The sequence below is a fragment of the Micropterus dolomieu genome, linkage group LG16 (genome assembly GCF_021292245.1).
Source record: "Micropterus dolomieu isolate WLL.071019.BEF.003 ecotype Adirondacks linkage group LG16, ASM2129224v1, whole genome shotgun sequence".
NCBI lineage: Eukaryota > Metazoa > Chordata > Actinopteri > Centrarchiformes > Centrarchidae > Micropterus > Micropterus dolomieu.
Window position 1 is genome coordinate 15,638,553 of NC_060165.1, and position 22,390 is coordinate 15,660,942.

At 39.8% G+C, this 22,390-nt stretch overlaps 1 protein-coding gene across 5 annotated transcripts in view; it reads left to right on the forward strand.

Moving 5' to 3' along the window:
* The window catches only part of cacna2d1a (calcium channel, voltage-dependent, alpha 2/delta subunit 1a), a 113,450-nt gene that overhangs the window by 87,013 nt on the left and 4,047 nt on the right, over positions 1-22,390 (forward strand). For 2 of the 5 annotated variants that reach the window (XM_046071957.1, XM_046071953.1), the window contains exons 17-39: positions 199-282; positions 412-486; positions 1,222-1,293; positions 1,439-1,510; positions 1,607-1,668; positions 1,835-1,911; positions 4,704-4,712; positions 6,313-6,321; positions 6,926-6,986; positions 7,084-7,187; positions 8,878-8,962; positions 9,205-9,267; positions 11,446-11,555; positions 11,713-11,784; positions 12,247-12,314; positions 12,395-12,433; positions 12,532-12,603; positions 16,060-16,212; positions 17,372-17,424; positions 17,749-17,804; positions 19,775-19,901; positions 20,620-20,732; positions 21,456-21,538. In XM_046071957.1, coding sequence (XP_045927913.1) covers positions 199-282; positions 412-486; positions 1,222-1,293; positions 1,439-1,510; positions 1,607-1,668; positions 1,835-1,911; positions 4,704-4,712; positions 6,313-6,321; positions 6,926-6,986; positions 7,084-7,187; positions 8,878-8,962; positions 9,205-9,267; positions 11,446-11,555; positions 11,713-11,784; positions 12,247-12,314; positions 12,395-12,433; positions 12,532-12,603; positions 16,060-16,212; positions 17,372-17,424; positions 17,749-17,804; positions 19,775-19,901; positions 20,620-20,732; positions 21,456-21,538 — 1,719 coding nt within the window. The remainder of the gene's footprint in view (positions 1-198; positions 283-411; positions 487-1,221; positions 1,294-1,438; positions 1,511-1,606; positions 1,669-1,834; positions 1,912-4,703; positions 4,713-6,312; positions 6,322-6,925; positions 6,987-7,083; positions 7,188-8,877; positions 8,963-9,204; positions 9,268-11,445; positions 11,556-11,712; positions 11,785-12,246; positions 12,315-12,394; positions 12,434-12,531; positions 12,604-16,059; positions 16,213-17,371; positions 17,425-17,748; positions 17,805-19,774; positions 19,902-20,619; positions 20,733-21,455; positions 21,539-22,390) is intronic. The other 3 variants (XM_046071954.1, XM_046071955.1, XM_046071956.1) reach the window with 3 other exon arrangements.

A 22,390-nucleotide genomic window follows, 5' to 3' on the forward strand; every position in this document is an offset into this window, starting at 1 on the left:
GAAAACAAGGCTGGAAATGCCTTTTCAGTGACTCATGGCAGCATGTAAAGCATTTGGGAATGAGGCTCTCCAGATTTCTATTGCACCCTGTTTCCTTGAAATCGTTCAGAATGCGCAGAGGGACTTGACTCACCCAGAAAGAACAACAGGGCTCACAGTGACTCTTTCTACCCCTGACTTCCTCTTCTTTTCTCTCAGAAATCTCAAAACCAGCTCATCTTGGGGGTTATGGCTATTGATGTTTCCCTGGAAGATATTAAGAGACTGACACCTCGATTTACTGTAAGAGCACACACTACATAAATAAACATACATGAACGCTAGCCTATTTCTAGATGTAGATATTTGGTATCTGGGTCCCTCTATCCTTCCTTTCACAAACATCTCCCTCTTTTTTTCCTTTTCCTGTAGTTTGGACCAAATGGCTACTACTTTGCTATTGACCCCAATGGATATGTGCTGCTCCACCCTAATCTCCAACCAATGGTAGGCAAAATCCATCGACTATAATTCAGAACAACTAGACTTTTTTTTTCTAGGAACTGTCCTGTCATTTTGTATTCTTATTTTCACATTTTGGTCAAACTGGTAAACAAAACATGACAATCCTGATTGTCAACAGGCATTTTGTGACTGAGAATACATTCTGAGAAAAGATTCTCTTTTGCATCCTATAGGATATTACTACATATTACTTATTACTCAGTTTTAGCAACTCACTGTTACATGTTAAAAATGCACCTTTGTAGAGAGTGTCAGTATATCTGTTGCCATGCATAGCCAATATAATTTTAGCATTAACATTAACATTGCTGCTGCAGAGACAATGTTAGCCTAAATAACAACATTGACTTTGTTTATATCATTTAGCCTACTTTTTTTTTACTTTTCAGTTCTTTGTTTTTAATTACCTGATCATATGGGTCCAGAATGATGTTTGTTCAAACATGGCAAGATGTTTCTCATTGACCCTTGACTTGTGCAATCATATTGTAAATTATGCATGCACAGATGGTCACAGATGATAACAACATTCAAAAGTCTGTGTTAACAGATAAATTAGTCCCTAATTAGTTCCCTGTTCAAGGCTACAAAAATAAGTATCAGTTTTGGAAACAGAAAATCAATAACTGATGTTTTTTGCTCGACTTTGCTCCTTTGGACTCAAAGCCAATAAATTATAGTATGCACCACAGAGTAATTGCTTGCATTTCTATGCAGACTGCCAAGTTTCATGAACCTGTAACTTTGGACTTCCTGGATGCAGAGCTGGAGAACGAGATCAAAGTGCAGGTTTGGAAAATAGATTAGTCCAACTCCTATGATTCCATGAAGTCATATCAGAATCGATAGCACTGTAATTTCTGTATATAGTATGATTGATGCTTTTGTTTCTTTAATTAATTAATATGTTTATTTTGGATTATTTGGTCAACAGATTAGAAAAGAAATGATTAGTGGTTCTACAGGGAATTACACAATATCTACATTGGTGAAATCCCAAGATGAGGTAATTTTATATTGAAAAGACATTGCAGTCCATGACGGTTATAAACACATTTGCTTAGAAAGTGTATCATGTACTGACCAAACTGTTGCCTCAAAGCGCTACATTGACTTGGGTCAGAGGACGTACACCTTTGCACCAGTGAAGGGGACAGATTACAGGTAAATATCATGTGTTAAGCATGTCTCATTAAGTGATAAATCCATCGTAAGCGTAAAGTACTTTTTACCAAATCTCACTGCAGAAATAGCTAAAAGGTTACATGCAAGCATACATGCTTTTATGATATTTTGGTATTAGATCTTTTGTGTATGTGTCCTCTCTCAGCCTGGCCCTGGTCCTTCCTGAGTACAGTATGCATTACATTCGGGCCAAAATCGGGGACACAATTACCCAGGCAAAATGTAAGTGCCATCCTAATCAGTTCAATCTCTTAGTTTTTCCACTCAGTAACATTTACCTTCCATTTATACAGACAGTAGATAAATGTTGCTGGTTGGAAAACGACTACTAATGTTCTCCAGTGACATTATTGCTCGTGAGGCTGAGAAACTGCTGCCTCAGTTTATGGTTCCGATCTATCAGTTAAAGTGCTTAATGCTCATATAAATACACACCCATATACATCTACACCACCACTACATGCCATCGCCTCTTGTGTGGCTGTGGCTACACACACCCTCAGTTGTGGTGCTGTTCAAAGTTGTTGTTGCCAGACAGCAGGACGAGAGGCTCCGGTGTCCCCTTTCAAACATATAGTACTCATCAATTCATTTACAGCTAACTACCTCACTCTACGTGTTTGTCTATAAGTGTCTGTCTGTACTGTATGTGTGTTCATCCTCAAGCCTATTGGATATTATAGGGCAGATTAGAGGTTCCATATGTGTGGTGCTGTCGTCTCTTTTGAGTTCTGTCAGTTCCCACTAGTAAAAGATGTCATTGAGTCATAGTGTTACTCAGAGAGAAGTTTTATAATGTGAGTGTGTGTGTGTTCACTGCAGTTAAGATGGAGCTGCCCCTGGTTAGACTCTGTCCCTCTGTATGTTTGATGGTCCGCCTGGCTGCACTCAGTGGCCAAAAGTGGGCTCTCAAGAACTTTGTGATGCACTGCAAACCAGCCTAGACAACCATATATATGGTTTAGTATGTTTGTTTTTTAAACTTTAAACATTATTACCAATCCTTTTCCAAACATATCATATGTTTTAAGTCTTAATTTCCCACCTTAGCATTTGGCTACTCTTAATTGCAGAAAGCTGTGAAATTCAACTGGCAAAGACATGAAGCCAGCTTGACATTGGTAATCCCTCATGGTGAACGTTTCATCGCCTTTATTTTTTCTAGCAGTTTCATTCAGCTCAGTCATGAAAAAATTCCTTCTTGGTGGTGCTTTTAAGGTTGTTCCAGTGTCTTGAGATGTAGGTGTTGGCTTGGCACCTGAATGTTGAAGCAACTTTATGAAACAATGAGACCGGAGGATAGACGGGACACAATACAATTGTTTTGGACATTGCACTGACTCACATTCAATCCTTGGGGCCTTACCTAAACTGTAGCCATACCCATAACTACAATGCCCAAACCCTGACTCTAAACCTAACCTTAAAGAGTGTGTAAGATTTAGTGGCATCTAGTGGTGAGGTTGAAAATTGCAACCAACTGTCCAGTCTACCACTGCCCCCTACCCTTTCAAAGAGCTTAGGACACCTACGGTGGCGGACGCAGCACAAAAGGTGTCTCTTCTGAGACAGCAGAGAGTTGCCAGTCAAGAAATGAGGTATAATAGTTCATAATAGTTTAAATTTATACAAACATTGATAAGGGAAACATGTTAATTCTCTCTGTGATTATGGACCCAGCAATAATATCTGGCCCCCAGACATATTATGGTGCTTTGATAGCGGCAAAAAATTAAAATAAATAAATACTTTGATTGTGGTGATGAAATAGATCAGAACAGTTATACACATAATCACTTCCTCTTTAGTGGTTGTGCCTACAAAATAAAAGAAAATCGTTTGCGGTAATGCTTTGCTTGGAGTTGTTTTGAGAGCTTTTACTTTGAAAATTCTGAACGACATTAAAAGAATCTGTAGCCCGGTTGACACACCTCTGAAATAGCCATCAGAAAACATGATTTTCCTAAATGTCCTCTGCCTTGAGACACTGGGGAAATGAAAAAGCACTGATGGATGCGGATCGAACACTGAAACACAAACATTGCAGCACATGCTGTAATATGAGCCTGAGAAACGGTTGCTGCAGAATCCATTTGTTGAAAGAGGGGGAAAAAGTCACCCTGAGGTGGGATCAAAGTCCTGCACTCTATCAATTGAGCTAACCAAATATCATGTTAATGGCATCTAATATTATGTCTTATATTCTCACCCACCGAAATTTAAGAATTGCTCTGATGCAAAACTTATTTGCCGACCACTGCTGTATATTATTACTTCTTATTCTTCTTCATTGAATGTATGTATTCAACATAGTGATGAGTGTCTACACTGCCTGAATTCTACCAAAAGTAGAACAAGAAGAATGTAGTGACGAAACGCGCTCTGTAGCGCTGTTCGTTTTGGGCTACTGTAGAAACATGATGTTGCAACATCGCGACGTCCAGGGGGGACCCGCGGTTATGTAGATATAAATGGCTCATTCTAAGGTAATAAAAACATAACAGTTTATTATGTAAGGTCTTTATACACCACTGAAAGCATAGTAATGGATCGTACGTTGCATTTTTGTCACTAGATCCTCAGAAATATTATACACTGGACCTTTAACCTAAACCTACTGTAACCTTATCCTAAAACCAAGTCTTATCCCTGATATTCAATGAATTATCTAGTTTAGACAGTTATGTAATTATGTAATTGCATGAGTTTTGTCCCCATAATGTATGTAATACACATAACCACACATAAAACATACTCACACATAAAGTATATCTTGAAATTACCTTTCACACCCCTTGCATCATCCACTGGTAACTTACTTAAACTCTGTGTTTCATATTTTTGTATACAATATTGTTATTCAATGACCATTTGAATAAAATATTGCATAACCCTGTTGGCTTCTTTTCCAATTCCCTCTTTCCTCTTTCCTTTTCTTTTTATCCTCCTCCCTCTTCCTGTTCTCCTGCCCTCCTCAACTCTTGACCATTCCCGGTGTGTTGGACCCCCTGCAGCGTTTTTGGGCAAGTATTCTCCTCCTGTGCTTTCCCTCATATCTCCCGCCTTCTTACTGTCACAATACCAGCAGGCTTTGGATGTAACTTGACTTACAGACTCACGAACACCGAAGCATTTTGTTTTCATTATCTGTTTTTCTTCATTTAGTGGTTTCTGATTAATAATGACTATTCTGCTACACTGAATCAGGCTGGCATGTGCTCTCAGAGGCAGCGCTTTGCGTGCAATGCGCGCCCACACAGTGTGTCGCAGATGGTGTGTGTGTATTTCTCTGTGCACATGTATGTATTTAACCCCCACCTGTTACGATGGCCCTCAGATGTGGTTTTGGCACTAACCCACTGTAGCAGGAAGAACAGAGGAAAGGATGTTTGCATTATTTAAAGGTGAAGCCATAAAGCAGAAAGCTGTGAGTCTGTGCCCAAAACATGAGTTGGTGCTTTACTTTGTTTTCTTTAGTTTTTTTGACTCACTTCAACTTTTTTAACCTTGTTAAATAACTCCTAATGAATAACAGGATCCCTCTTAACACACTAAGCTTCAATCTCTCCCATTTGTCCTTCTGTGTGCTTTGTCATCAGTTTTGTCTTGTTTGTGGCCATTGAATCAAACATCTCAACAGAACAATTTTAAGCTCTGTAGTTCAACTGAAACTGAAGCTTGATTTGTGTCAGTTTTATCATTTTTCAGAGGGTAAACATCAATTTAAAACCCAGTGTGTACTTGAAAACTTAGTGTGTCCCAATTCCCACATCTATGCATTGTTAAGTCAGTGCAGGTTTTTATCTTGCTTGTTTCTGTGTGTTTATGTGTGACATTGATTTATGCTGAAATCCATTCACATTTTGTAAGGATTGTAGCTGCATGTCTTAGATATTGGACTAATTCAGTTATTCACAAAATATTCACAAAACTGGCAGGCATGTCACCAGCAGTGTGAAAAGGCGTGTGAAAGTGCAGAAGAAATAAGCAGCCTCCCCCAAATCTCCCTGCTATCCATCATCAGTAGATGCTTTGTTGGATTAATAAGTAGTGACCGGATATCAAAGTAAAAGCACATGGGTGCAATTATTTCCCACTCATGACCACCAAAGAGGACAAGGAGTAGCCCATGTCGTCATGAGAAATTTTGCTGTATAGTATAATCAACTGTCATGACATGCTTTGGAGAATGTCAAATGAATGTTAAGGTTATGAGTTGTGGTTATTATTACTCAGTTCATTTCTTTGTGCAGCATTGTAATGCAAATACATCAATGAAGTCCACAGATTTACTCTATCAACAAACGTATGCTAATACTAATGCTAAAAACACATCCAAATCATAACTTTAAAAACCTCTGACCACATTTTAAGCCTCTCTTCATGTTCTCCATCAGCACTGTCCCAATTTACATCCAAAGGCCGAAAACCTTTTGTTTGGAATCCAATATTTCTATTCAGGACTCGCTCTGTGAATAAAATATTGTGTCAACTTTGGCCCCTGTGGTTTTACCCTGTCTTTCTTTCCCCTTTCTTTTTTCCCTCTTGTCCTTTCCTCCCTGGGGGATGATTCTCTCGCTCGCTCGCTCACTTTCTCTCTGCTGGGATTTTTTTCCTCTCCAGGGAAAGATGGCAAGTATTTTTTCCTTCACTTTCATCTCTCTCCTCCTGTTCTTGAGCCTTGTTGGTCCTTTACCCAGCATGTCAGGCCAAGTCTATTCTGGTCCTTCTTATTATACCTGACTTCAGCTGTTTGTGCAAGACTGTATTCTGTACATGGTTATATTTCTGTACTGTTTGATTTAGTTAGAACCATTTTATGAGTTATGTGGTAAACATAGCCTTAATTTTCCCATTTTCCATTCTCTTTGTACTAATCCCTCACTTTACAAAGGTACTTTGCATTTTAACTAAATAAGGATGTTAAACATAAAAGTAAATGTTTTTTGAGATGGATGGATTGCATGATGGATGCCAATGTTGAATATGTGGAGCTATGGTGCAAATGTTTTTTTTTCTCAGTCTGTCAAGAGCTAAAATCTAATTTCAGTCCATGGTCCCTGTTGGAGTTCTCTCTCCCTTATTGATGCACTAAATATTCAACAGGTGTTACATTCGGCACAGTTGAGCACCATCTCCTCTGCATACAATGATTATTCCAGTTTAATTTTACGCTGTCTAATATTAGCATTCATAATACTCATATTTATAATATCCCTCCTGTACCTCTCACCAGTTTCTGAAAGCTTGCTGGCAGACAAGTTTGATGAATATGGCTATACACTTATTGCACCGAGGTAAGACGACATGTAGTTAATTTGAATTAGATTTTTCTGGTGTGATGACAATTTCTGCTTACATTAGTTCACCATAACGTTATTTTGTTTCCCACAGGGTGTACTGTAAGGACTTAACACTTGACAAGAACAAAAGCAACACTGAGTTCCTCATGGAGTTCAACAATTACATTGACACAAAGACTCCAAACAACCCCATGTGTGAGTATCCAAAAATGAAGACATTTTCTCTGAATTACCTCTTTCCACTTTACATGCTCCTGGTGCCATCAACTCTCTTCTTGAGAATCAAAACTTTTCCACTGTTTGTATTCTGCAGCACACTTGGACCTCATTCTCACTACAGACTCCTATTTACATCTCAAAGAGCTGCGAGCTGTACAGTATTCGCTATAGTATGTATATGTGAATGAATCTCAGCCATCTGGCTTGGCATTAAGGTGTGCATTGAAAATTTAATGGACAAGCACCAACCGAAATCTATTCCCAGAGGTCTCTCTTTCCAGTGAAATACAGGTCTGGATGGATAGCTTGTGTGCATGACCTAGCAAAGCTTTGTGATGTGGAACCCCTGTGTTCGTGTTACCCATTTGATGCTAACTCTAAAAGTCTGACCATCACACGCCTGAGTGCACATGTGTGAGGCACATCGGCTTAGATGTGACACACACACGCTCGCACAGGCACAATATTCACCAGTAATATGCCTTCCACACCCCACCTATAGTCGCTCGACCTCATCCAATTACTGTGTGTTTGTGAGAAAGAGCAGGACACGTCGAAGGCAGGAGCACAAGAGGAGCAATAAAACACAAATCAGGGGCTGGTGGACCTTCTCCCAAACATCTGACCAAAGCATTAACATCCTCGCCATTTCTTGCATACACTCACTGATATGCATTACTCCCTTTTTTGTGCCCACAGAGTAAAACAAATGGACCCGGGGTAGTTATAAAAGATCTCCTTTAGTTTGACGATTTGAGTTTGAAAACTTTGAGTTTAAACAGCTCAATGTGATCAATCCAATAAAACTTTTCATCCAATTGAAATATCACTTTCACCATTATTAGCTGCTAGTTTAATGGAGTCTATGGGGAGTTCAGAGAGAGAGAGAGAGAGAGAGAGAGAGGAGTATGGCCCATGTGTACTATTGGCGGCTTGAGTATCGTTACACGCTTTACTTGGTTAAGCCACTGCAGTGGCGAAGAAGTAGAAGTACATTAGGAATTCCTGGGCTGACTTCAATAAAGGATCCCTAATGAAAACCACTACACACAGAGGGAAGGGGTAGGGGTGGAATAAAGTGTTACACCAGCTGTTTTCTCTGATGTGTGTGGTGTGTCATAAAGGTCGGAGGAGGTGGTGGGGGTATATCGACGAGCCTCGATGTTAATGGACTGGAGCGGGTCGTCGAAGAGTTCAAAGTGGCGTGCACGGCAAAAAAAAATGGGCGAGCGGCTTTTATCGCCTGTTATGTTTGTCATGTGGTCTTGTCGGATGTCTAAAAAAATTATTTGCTACACCTATACCAAGCCACTACCTACACCTTTTTCATCGCTTCAGTTTCCTTATAGGGTTGTGTCTGTTTCTGTCTTGTTTCACAAGACAATTTAGAGATGTAACCTTTTCTTTAAAGACCTACCTTCTTTCTAAAACAAAAACAATCTGTCTGTCAGATTATTTCTATTTTGTTCCTTAAGCTTTGCTCACATTTGAAGTCTTTAGGTGCTTGTAACTTTAGGAATATATCAACTGAAACTTAACCCATGTTGCACTCAATTTGAAATAAATTTTGGATGCCTAAAACGTGATGTAAACGTTAAAATATCAAGTCAGCAGACACACAAATGGTATTCAAAGATAACATATCAAGTGATGTTTTGCCTTTTAGGTAATGTGGAGCTGGTGAACCGATTGCTCCTGGATGCAGGCATCACCTCGGATCTGATCAAGATTTGGAAAGAGAAAGAGTTGCAGTAAGTGAAGCACCAAAGTTTTGCCTGCATTATTATGAGTGCTTTTTCGTGATCCAGCTAAGCAAACTGAAATGTGGCATCAGTTATTTGTTTCTTGGTGTTTGGTAATGATGATAATGTCCAAGTGCAAAACCAGATGGTTCAAGTATTTCAGCATTACCAGTAAATGTCATGCAGGCATAAAGCAGATTCCAGATTTCTGTAACTGTATGTTTTATAGCTTTATCTTCTCTGCTTGTCAGGCACGGTGTCTTGGCCAGATTTGTTGCCACCGATGGAGGGATCACACGGGTCTACCCCAAAAGGTACTTGTCAAGCTCATGTGGGAGGAGGGTTGATTTATAAAGATGGGAAGGAATAGATAATGTGTTCAGGATTATCTGATAAAGAATAATGATGTGGTCTGCTAAGAAAGCTGCAGCTTACCCATGAAGTGCTTTATATTCTATAAATAACAACACTTTGAACATTCATTCATCCATCCAGCTATGTGTTTGTGTTTGAGTCTTAATGGTAGCAGACTAAGCAAAGCAGGCCTCAGGCCCTTATCCCTGTATCCTTAGCTACTTCTCCCAGTTACTACTAGTTACAACTACTAGAAGCAACTTCCTAATCAGGTGGCCAAACCACCTTACTTCTCAATGTCAAAACTTCACAGACACCCAAAGTTACTAACCAAAGCATATGACTATAGGTAAAGTTTAGCACGTGGATTCACAGGTAATTTAATGCTTCATCTTCATGCCTGGACTGTCTCAATGACAGTCCGGTATGATGACCAGTAGTCTTGCAAACACTGCAATTTAATCTGGATAACTTTTTTGGTATCTTACAGTGTCAAAAAGTGCCAGATGAGATGTCATGAATGTTTTTTTGAGTAAATATAGGAAACAAAGCTTCTGAGTTTTAGAATATATATCAGAAATCTAGGGGGAAGGTGGCATTTGACAACATACACATGTATATACCTTCACTTTACAACGCTACCTTGCAAAAACAATTTTTGTTGTGTTGAGGAGCAGGAAGTTACGAGCAGTGTTCAAGCTCAGATAATTGAGCCAGATAATCTTGAGAGGTAGGGAAATAAATAAGGTGTCATCGATCATATACTTAAGCATCATAGTCAAAGGATATTGCCAAGTGGAAGGTTACAAAGGGAAAGGGCAATGGACCCAATACAGATGTTTGAGGCAACCAAAAGGCGATATAATGACGATGACTGCAAAATTTAACTACTGATGCCAATATAGTTTCAAGCTGCTTTGAAAGAATGTCATAATCAGTGGTGTTAAAGGCAATGCGCAGATCACTCTGGAATATTTATGTTGGACCGCAATCAGCAGCAATGAGTGTTACAGGTTTTCTCGATTGCTTAAACACAATTCTTGAAATTATGCCTCTTTTTCCATCCATCCATTGTCAACCGCTTATCCTGCGTACAAGGTCGCGGGGGGGCTGGAGCCAATCCCAGCTTACATCGGGCGAAAGGCGGGATACACCCTGGACAGGTTGCCAGTCCATCTGCCTCTTTTTCTTGAAACTCTAAACACAAATCCACAACCTCTCACCAAATTCCCCAAACATCCTATTTTCAGGTCAAAATGAAGCTCTCCACTCAAAACTATTTAATCTTGCTGAAAAACCAAACTCTGCCCTCAAAAACACACAACACAGTCTTACACAATGGTGAGATAAATTCAAAACAATACTACAAAAACTGGTTAAACATAATGTTGCTTGTGGTTCTCCCCCTCAAAACCCTTTTCACATGACGAACACAAGACATAAAAAATGTACATTTGCACATTTTTTATTCCTTAGTCGTACTACACACTAAACAACAAATTATTCTGCCCCTGCATCTCTTCGTCTTTGGTCTGGGAAAGTCCAGAGATTCTCATCCTTTTCCACATCCAACTCCTGCTCCAACTCCTACTGTTCTTCACCTCTTCCTCCTCTCCCTGCTGCTCTTTCTCCTCCTCCTCCTCTCTGGTGTCTTCTACCTATTCCTTCACATCTCTCTGGATCCATTTTTCCAAAACTGAATGAACTGACTCTGGCACTTGAGCTCAAGCTTTTCTGACTTGAGTAAACAATATTGATTGTTAGTGCTTTCAAAATGACCACATGGTGTAAGCAATGAGAAGTGATATGATTTTTGTGTAGAGTTTAAGGAAATGGATGTGCTTTTTGAAAAGAGTTTGACATTTTAGTTCAAAAGCCTGGTTATAGTGTTTAAGCAACTGAGAAAAACTGTAACTACCTCAGTGAGTGAGGTTTCAGTGTAACCAAATTACCCAAGACTGAAGGGGCTCCAACATGTTCAGAATATGTTAATTAGTAAGTCAGACTGCAACAAGTCACAAAGAAATGGAGATTGTTTTTAAAGGAATCTGGGGTGTGGTGTTTTTCTTGAGAAGTTTTAATATTGCCATTGTCTGTATGTGTTTGTGTGTGTTGTTTTGTATAAATGTGTTTGACAGTGCTGGGCTGTCCTGGAAAGAAGAAGCAGAGACATACGAGTCAAGTTTCTATAAGCGAAGTTTGGACAATGATCTTTACATCTTTACTCCAACACAACCTAAAGAGAACAGTGAGTAAAAGCGAGTGTGTGTGTGTGTGTGTGTGTGTGTGTGTGTGTGTGTGTGTGGGTGTGTGTGTGGGTGTGTGTGGGTGTACGTGTGTGTGTTTTCCTGTGTCTCTATGTGTATGCATATATGTATATTGTTCCCTTATTCTTCTTCTTTCAGCAAGTGACGACTCAGTCCTGGTGAGCAGAGCAGTAAACATCGTCATTGATAATATCACACTCAAACCAGCTGGTAAGGACACACACACACACACACGCACATACACACAAAGAGAGAGAGGGTCTTGTATTTTAACATTTATTCTCCTCATTTCTCAAGTTGACTCTCTCACTCTGTTACCTGCGTACAAACACACGCAATTACAGCTTTGTGTGTCTTATTTACGAAACTACCATTTGCAACTCTGTAGCCTTAACACTTTTAATGCCTTTATGTCTTCTAGCACGCGCACACACACACACACACATATAGGATCCTCATTCGTCTGTTTCTCCCTCTCCCTCTGACATGTTCACACAAACACATACACACACACACACACACACACACACACACACACACACACACCACACATCAAGTTGTCTGGTCTCCTGTGATCCTTTGCCAAGTTTGCATTTTTCGAAGTTCAAAGAGTAAAGTTGACACAGAGGTCCAACATGATCTAGGATGTCTGGCTTTTGTGTTTGATCCCAGTGGTCGGCGTGAAGTTGGACATTAGTACCTGGATGGCGAGCTTCATCAACAGCACACAGAGGATGAATGTAAGTAGATTTTATCTGCATGACACATACACACAAGGACAAACATTTGACCCTCGGGCTGTGCTCTGCTGTATTTTCAGTGCAATAATGAGATCTGCGGCTGTAAGAGAAACGATGAGGTAAGATGTTTAATTGCATATTCTTACATTTTCAGCTATTTTTCTTGGATATGAGTCCTTAGCATGCAGCACTGGTTTAAACTAAAATGTGATTCCAGAATGTAGACTGTGTCCTTCTGGATGATGGGGGCTTCCTGGTGATGTCCAATCAAGATGATGACATAGCTAAGGTGGGCCGCTGCGTTTTTCTCTCACTCTCAAAACTAAATACCAAGGCAGGTAAACTGAGATTCAAGGTTCAGAAAATGTTATGAAACATCACCAGTTCATCTTAAATTTTAGTACCACTTCCAAGTAACACACACTTTAATCAAGGGTTAATAACTGTTACTATGGGCTCTGTCAATTATTAATAAATCATTCACTAATGCTTTATAGCCCGGGTATAAGTAATTCATAATAACATAAATTGGGTTGTGAAAAATCCCACTGGCTGGCATTATTCGTATCATGCCGTCATAAATGCTGGCAATCCAATAATAAATACCCAATGGTTTTCTTACTACCACAAGTCTGCAGTTATAAATCTTAATAAGTCTTTAAAAAGGGGTCTGCGATTGATAAGTTGTTAATAAATGATTTGGTTTAGAGCATCTGCAGCCCTTTATGCCTTATTAGAAAGGTACCTATATTTATTTGAAGGTAATTTACAGCTTATGTTTGGTGCTGTAATGCAGAAGAGAGCAGCCATGGATGCTAAAGATATTTGTCCAAATATCTTGACATCATTAATTATCTCTAAGTGGGGAAGAAATATCCTTTTGTGGTTCCGATATTCATATTTTAATGATTTAATTATACTGTCAATATCCTGAGATGTCAAATAAGGTTTTCTTGGTCTGTTTGCTGAGTCTACGTCTATAAAATCATAAATACTTTCTTGCCAGTAAGAAAACAAACAAAAAATCTAACTCAAGGTCCACTCACTAGCTTTTGTCAGAGCTTTCATCCGCATCTCACGGCCTTCCTCAGTGAATGTTGTTTGCTCAGTTGATCACATCCCAGACTGGGAGAGGTCAAATTCACCAATGATCACCTATAATGTCGTGACTTAATCGCCATAGGTCACATGATGGCAATTTAACCATCTTAATAACAACTGATAATAATAATAATAACTAATAACAAACCCCAAACACTAAAGAAAGCCATTACAAGCTCTAAAAAAGAGCTAGTAACTTGACCTTGAGTTGATGGTTTTTTGTCTAACCAGTAACAATGAACTTTCAGCCTCAAATACCATTTGCTCTTCATGAAGAAATCAAATTGTCCTTAACTATTAAATAAATATAAACTAATGAAGCCTCTGAAACACAATTTGACCCATCTGTATTATTAACAGACACACACAGAGATATATACAGTAAGCACTCATGTTTCTCCTCGCTGCACTATGCTAAATGCTAAGAGCAGGCCCCTGCTGTCATCTGAGTAAATGTTTTTTCATGCAGCCCCGGCTCCTTCCTAATCAGGGCTGGGTGTGCGCTGGATAAATCAGTCGCCCTCTGAAGTTTGGCAGCAGCACTAAAACCCAGGGACCTGAGCCCTTGTTTGGAGAAGGCCGTATGTCCTCAATCATATTTTCTACAGGAGCAAAGTTTCTCTTACTCTATAAGCTTTTCGCTTTCTCTCCCGCTTTATGTCTTTCTCTCTCCAGCTCGTTCCTTTTCTTTCTCCGAAACCCTCAGGGAGTCTGCAGCCAACAGGGCTGTGACTGTTAATTCATTATTTGTGTTTTTGCACAAGGAAAGGAGAGAAGGCTCCCTTCACCTTATAGATTGGAATATTTATATATTCTGTTAGACTAAAGAGGAATGGATATGTGGAGAACAGCTTGTTAACGGTGACCTTACAAAGTGGAAGGAAAGGGATAACTTGGATTTCCTCTTTCACTCTCACACACACGAACACACATCTTTCAGCACACACACATGGATGAGTACTACCTACTGTACATACTCCCTCCTCGATACACAAGTACTTAAACACCCCCATGCACACAGTCATGTCACACCTCTGAGATGCCGAGACAAACTACTTCCTCTTAGTGGAAATTTATGGCTGCCTGGTGGACTGTGTTAATCAGATTATACTGAAGTCCATCATCCTCGTTTTTAGGGTGATTTAGTGTGTGTGTGTGTGTGTGTGTGTGTGTGTGTGTGTGTGTGTGTCTGTAAATTCACTGAACATTTTCTGCATGTACACATTTTTAACTGTTTTTGTGCATGTGTGTTTTGTGCATAGATTTAACAATTAAAAGTTGAAAGTATAAAAGTGTTATGTTTCTCAGTCTGTAACATCTACAATATACAGTTTTAAAGGTTTTTTGCTCAAACATTTCTCGGAACATTGTCACTGAAATTTTCTTCTTTCTGCTATGAAGTTGTGGTAGTCTGATATATTAATGGCTAAAAGGCATTAATGTGTGTTCATGAAGTCTGCTATGTTTATCTGAGTAGGGATGCTTGCATCTACTTCCGTCTTTTTTTAGTCTCCATCTGTGCAAATGCTCACAAGTGGCTAGAAGTTCTTTGATGTATTCTAAAGAGAAGTGACCTACAATAAGGTAGTAAGTGTAAACACACTGTATCTCTTAAGCCTTTATACAGTGCTTTTGGTCAATAAAATATTAATATTAAAATAGCTATTTTTAAAGGAATAATTTGACATTCTGGGAAATACACTTATTTGCTTCTGTGACAAAAGTTAGATTGATAACACTCTCATGTCTGTACGGTAAATATAAGGTTTCCCCCACCAGCCGGTTAGCTTAATATAAAGACTGGAAAAAGCAGCTAGGAAGGCTTTGTCCAAAGGCAACAAAATTGGCCTACCAACATATCTAAAGCTCACAAATCTCGTTTGTTTAATCCATACAAAAACTGAAGTGTAAAATTGACAGTTTGCTGTTCTGCACTGGGTTATATGCTGGACCGGGATTAGTAATTCCCTGGAATCTCTGCTGGTTGGCATTACCTTTGGACAGAGCCAGGATAGCTGTGACCACCTGTTTCCAGTCTTAATGCTAAGCTAAACTAACTGGCTGCTTGCTCCAGTTACATATTTACCATACAAACAGAAGAGTAGTGTTGATTTTCTCATCTAACTCAGGATCAGAAGCATATTTCCCAAATTACCAAACTATTTTATTTAAAAACATATTTATAAATGTATTTGAATGTATAGTGAAGGCTGGATTGCCAGTCAGGCAAGGTGGGTGACTCCCCAAGCCCTCAGACCACCAGTGGTCCTGCAAGCCCCAGGTTCACTGTTTGTTACTTACTTTGTGGTGATTTTATTATAAATTTGTTTGGGAATGGGTACCAAAATGACATAATAATGACCTAAATCTTTAGACCCTGTGTCAAGATATAAATCTAAGACCTTCATTATTTTAGGAGATGCTGTACTTTAATGGATCATATTCAAAAACAAATTGTGTATAATCATGTTACAACACAGCATATCTGGAACTATCTGAGATATCGTGGCCCCAAGACCAAAATGCAGACGTATACAGTGTATCGTGTGTTATTTAAACGATTTTCAAAATGTTTGTGCTGAATGTGATATTTGCCTGAGCTATTCTACAAAAGTGCCATTTTTTTTCTTCTCCCTGTCCTTAGATTGGCCGTTTCTTTGGCATTATCGACCCAATCCTAATGAAAGATCTGGTCAACTCATCCCTGTTCACCTTTAAGAAGACCTTCGACTACCAGTCGCTCTGTTACCCCAAGAAAGAGAGCAAAGCAGCTGCAGGCCTGCGATCCGTCTACGTGGTGAGTTACATAAGCCAGAGACCATTCACGCTCAACCAGCAACACTCACACACACACACACACAGAGCCACCCACATGTGCACATCCACACTTACATGTTCACACATTTTGGTATCCATACATATACATTTACTAATTTCCTTGCATGAACACACAGACAGATTCAAGTACACATGCAGCCAATTTTAGCCATAGCTGCTTGCTCACACACTTCCAAATGGTCAGATGCACACACACATACACACACAAGCCTTCACTCACCAGGGAACCATAAATCTGGACGGAGCAGATGAGAAGGGAAGCAGAGGGTATGGTGAAAGCGTTAGAGTGGGAGTTGCCGTAACAGTAACAGGATTAGGTGGTCTAGCGTGCTTGGCTAACACACCGATTGATGTAAAAAGAGGCACTGTTTTCCATCACTTTCAACATGTACAACTTACAGTGAAATGATGCAAACTGTCTGTAGACATTTAAATGGTGCTGATGAATTTCTCGTAGATGCTGAAAGGTCCTTGCAGTTGCCATTAGGTAGACATAATAAGCTGATACCTAAGAAAGAGATGAAAGTATTCGTAGGTATTTACAGATGCAAAACTTCCCCTCATTAATAGACAATTGAAAACATGTAATTTCCCGACTTGGGCCACAAATGTGTACAACACGCTTGAGTGACCAAGGTGAGATGAAAGGTGCAGACATCTTCTGATCAAAGACACTGTCAACAGCCAGTGATGCCTCTAACACGGATGGTTAAGAATCCTTGATGACTCAACACGCCATCAACTGAAGAGAAAGGATACAGCAGTGATTCACCAGAACAAGGCCTTCGCATGCTAACCATAATCAAAGCAGCATGTTGGGCCTTTGATTCAAACCGTGTGCTGCTTTGTTTTCTCACTGGTTCTTTGTTTACATATTTATGCCTGCATCTGTTGAGGAGGATTGTGTTCTAATTTCCTCTGAGAGGGAAGAAAATAAAATGTCTGGCTTGACCTTTCCGTCTTGGTGCCTGGCAAAACAGGACAGTCTGCAGCCACTGTAAACACAAGCAGGATGTTCAGATTGGCTCAACTAGCTTAAAATGATTTATTGGAAGACTATTAAAGACTTGATTTTGTCCTTTCCTGATATTAATTCTCATTTTGTTTGTCTCTCTTAGCCCACAATTGCAGATATTTTGAATTTAGGATGGTGGGCGACAGCTGCAGCCTGGTGAGTCCTTTTTTCTGAACTTTTTTCTAATATGGTAGGTATTAGCCCATTTTTTTCCAAATGATTAATAACAAAAATATACACCATAAAAACAGTTTTTTAAGTCCTTAAACTCAGATCCCAGTGAAAAGCAGGCAAGGATTTGTTCCTCTGAAATTGACATAGCATCTGTTTAATAGCTGAATTGTTCCCAGGACAGTTAGCATTCCACAAAATCTTCTCTTGATTTATTGATGCGTTAGCATTTACACAGATTATTTATTGTAGATTATGTTCCAATGAATCCAGACATGTTTCATCCTTCGGGTTTGTTTTTGCTCATAGGTCAATACTGCAACAGTTACTGGTCACCATCACTTTCCCCAATTTCCTGGACGCAGGTGAGGTCCTGTCAGTTTGACAGAGAAAAGAATAGTGCTTTGAGGTTATAATACGGTTTTGTGCAATATTGAGCTAGCTCTGGACAGCCTAAATGGCCTCATAATGGAAATGAATTGGTAATTGATGTTTATTTTTACTTACTTTGACAAGGCCTTAAAAGATATTGAACACATTATTTTCAAACTGTTTATTTATCTTGACATTCTAGTGCAATACTCACCACATGCCAAAGAATATGTAGTTGTTAGCAAAATTGTTCGTAGGAACAGTTGAACGCTCATTCATCTTCAGAGGATTTCATGTTCATGTTTCATGTTCAAGATGTTGCTTACACGAACCAGACCGTGCGAATGTTGAGTTGTGTTTGTGCGTGGATACAAATGTGCTATTAAAAAAAGGTACCAACAGATCCAACGCAAAAAAAATTTAACACGTCTTTCTTTGTTTGTAGTTTTACACGCCATGTGATGATGATAATATTTGTTATATTTCTTACTTCTACTGGCTTTGAGCTGTGCAGAATAAACCTAGGTTTAATTTCCCCAGGTTTTGAGATATCTGAGAAGGGTGACTGCAGAGTCATTTGTCTCACAATCTGGTCAAATAAAATCAAAGCTTAGCTAAGAATTGCTAGGAGTTAGTGAGAAAACACATTATTGTAATTTGGGTAAACAATTATATTATATTCTATTAATATTTTAAGCAGGCTCAGGGTGTTTATTGGTTTGTTCATCAGCTCATTCTTTTGTTTGTTCGCACGTGCAAAAGGGATTTACGGTATGTGATTTTTAAGCACCACAGAGTCCCAAGATCCCCCCAAAGGAGAAATCCAGTACGCTCTTGTGCACCTGGATGTACAGTAGGAGTCAGCCAGCCAGCTGTAGCTTGTTGCATTCTGGATTTACATTTACAATGAAGTAGCAGGTTTATTCTCGTTGTAGTGGCTAAGTCAACAAATGAGTAATGTTTTGCACCCTAAGTGGCCAAACGTCAATTTATACCGCTTTAAGTTATTATAGTTTTGTTCAGTTCACTTTAGCTCACTGCAAAAGCACCTAAATACCACCTAATGGAGTTATGTAAACTGAGGTTCAGGAACAGGACCACGCCTCCCTCACTTATTCTACCACCTGTGCTTCATTCAATTCCTCCAATCAACCACCCATACTTCACTCATCCCATCCACCTCTGCTTCTCAAATCCAGTCACATGCACTCACGTATATCAGCCATCTAACCCTCCTTCTCTCCCGTTTCTCAGTTCCCACATCCCTCCCACCCAAACCCTGCTTGTTCACCTCTTTTAACGGGCAGCACGGTGGCCCATTGGCCAGCACTGTAGCCTCACAGCAGAAGGTCTGAGTGTAGACCTCGCTCAGCCTAGGCCTCTCTGCACAGAGTTCGCATTTTCTCCCCGCTTTGAGTGGGTGTCCCCCGGGCGCTCCGGCTTCCTCCCACCATGAAAGACATGCACGCTAAAATCCATAATTCTGCCTAGTAATCATTTTGTCTCTTCTACAACAGGAACCACAGGGGGGTTCATAAGACTAAGCTGCTTATCGAGACGAGCCCCCACCCTGAATCTCGACCCCTCGGGTTTCTAGCCGCTCCAGCCACCAAACCCTAAACAACCCGCTCGACCCCTTCATCCCTCTTCGCTCGACCCCTTCATCCCTCTTCTCTCGACCCCCTCATCCCTCTTCACTCAAACCCTTCATCCCTCTTCTCTCGAACCCTTCATCCCTCTTCTCTCGAACCCTTCATCCCTCCCCTCTTGACCCCTCCTTCCATAACTATTCATCATAATAAACCACTATAAAACCTAACATTGGCGTGGTCCTTGTTAGTGAACTAGCATCTTAGTTTTAACAACGTTACACTGTTTTTATATTTCAGTCTTGTGTCAGATATGTTTTATAAGTGTCTGTTTACATGAATACACCTGAATGCTCTTATGTTTCCTTCCACAGCCGAGATGGATGATGATGTGTCAGATGCCATGAATAAAGAGGTTTGCATCACAGAGCAAACTCAGTACTACTTTGAGACCAACAACCTGTCTTTCAGAGGCGACATTGACTGCGGAAACTGCTCCAGGTAAAAATATCCACTCCTTCATGTAGTGTATATACGCACTCACAGAGTATAGTTAAGGTCCCTGACCTGCAGGGAGGGACTGCATCCATGAGACACAAATGAAGTCCCAAGAGGTGGCGCTAAGAGAGGGTTGTAAAAATTCACATGCCATGAAGGTGAAGTCAAGTCACTAGTGTGGACCACCGTCTTGGCATGTTCGTGTATGTGACTGCGCACATGTGTGTGTACGTAGGCCATTTTAAGATCCCCTCGTGCCGGCTAATGGAGTGCCTGCCCGCATGCCACGCAGCGTTCCTGCACATTAGCCGCACACACGTTTCTTTTTAATGACCGCCATAAAAAAGCAGAGAAAATCATTTGTGTACCAGCGACATGTGGGTTTCAGTAAAGGTCTTAGAGGTGGGGTGGTACAGCAGGTTTGTGTCCCTTTAGGAATAAAAGCAGTTAGGAGAGTTGACTGAGCGATCCACAGTGTGCTTTCCATTGTGTTTGGAGTTGTGTTACAAGATTACAAGGTTTCTGTAGTGTTGCTCAGTCATGTATGAGGAATAATTAATGTCTACTATAAAGTAACAGACCAAAATCAGATGTCTTCCTTTTATCGCTGTCTGGTTAAATATTGCATGTCTCAGTGAAATTTGATCTCCCTCTTTCCTGGACTCATGCCCATGTGTCAACAACTTCTCCTGTGTCTCTTGTGCGTCTACTCCTCCACCAGGACCTACCATGCTGAAAAGCTGCCCAAGACAAACCTGGTCTTTGTCATTGCTGATGCAAAACTCACCTGCTTGTTCTGTGACACCAAGCCATTAATACAGGATGAACAGCAGTGTATCCTTTTACCTAATGCAGCTATCATCTGGCACAGAACATGAACATTTAATACAATGAACAGATGTTTAAAAATGGTGTGTTTTTGACAAGATAACTGTGGATGGACTCGTGATTGTGACATGTAGCTATTAGCAGATGTTTAAAAAACAGACTGTTGAAAGGGAACTTGTGTAAAAAAACAGAATGTTCTTTCTCCAAGCTTCTGTAAAAGGGTTGTTTTCCGTTATTTGTAATTCTCACTGCTCACGTTTCTCTCATTTGCGCATCCTATATTCTACATCCAAAATACTGAGTGTGCATTTCCGCAGTAATTGACAGAAATCAGATGTGTCTGAACTGGGTGTCTGTAAGGCAGATGTGGGATATTTCTGCTGAAAAGCTAACAAACAAATCTATGATGTTCTCTCAAACACAGGACTGTGGTCAATTATAGATTAAACCTCTTGGAAAACACAATGCAAAAATGACATATCACTGAGGTATTGAGCAATGTCCTTGAAATCCAAAAAGAGATAAGTTGCTCTAAGTTTGAATAATGCATCCACAATTAAACTGGATCTGCTTAATTTGGATAATAATATAATATATCCTAGTGATTTTCCACATTAATCACAATGTTATGTTTAATAATTTCCCTTAGGTTAATCAGAGTTACAGTCTGACTGTTTTTACAAATGCAGAATCAGAAAGAGTTTCATGCTCCTGACTTAACTCATCCAGCTGATGGCCCTGATCCCTGTGAAATGGCTCGCAATCCTCGGTTCAGGAAAGGGCCCGAACTGTGTTTTGATAAAACTGAATATGTAAGTAGCTTTCATAAGACCTGCTTCTGGCTGTGAACAATTTGAACTGCACAGTTTTTTTGTTAAAGGGTGCTCTGTGTAGGCGTTCATGTTGGATAATTTTGCCAAACTGCTGAACAGTGAGACCATTGCTGTTTTATTAGTCTGAAGTCAAGCTGAAAACACAACACTGACTTATTATGAAATAGGGATGGTGAAGTTGTAACAAACAGTGACGTGTATCTGGCCCCTGGCGAATAGGAGTCAAATACTCACTCTCCCTTTAGCTCTGTTTTGGTTTTCATTAACTCCTGAGGGATATATTTTGCTTCTTAGCTGCTAAATGCTACACAATAGTCACCAGCTTACAGTAGTCGCTAACTTTGTCTGTCTACTGTTTAGTGCTGGGCAGGGTTTTCACTGTAAACGACTGTCTGCTGCTTCTGGAAACCTGCTTGAAGGGAGCTGTGAGAGTGAACCGAAAGTGTAAATTTACTCCGAGCAAGTCTTTTCACATTACTTGTATTAATTTCATCCGCTATTAGTATGTTGTTTAGAGTGGCATTAAACAGAGAATATCTACAACAACCAATGACATCTAATGAGAAGTCCGACCAAAAACTCTATCTTAAACTGGTCAGACCATAATAAATCAGGACAAACACATAGCTGACATGAAGGAAGGAAATATTGTGCACTGAATTATTTAAAAAATTTATCATAACTAACTGAAGTATTAATGTTTCCATTTATATCATCCAGCCCTACCTCTAAAGAGGCTGTTACTGGGAGAGTTTTTTTCATATATTCTTTTATTATTCCTGTTATATTTATATTTCAGATTAAACTACCTGATGCGTTGTGACATTTCAT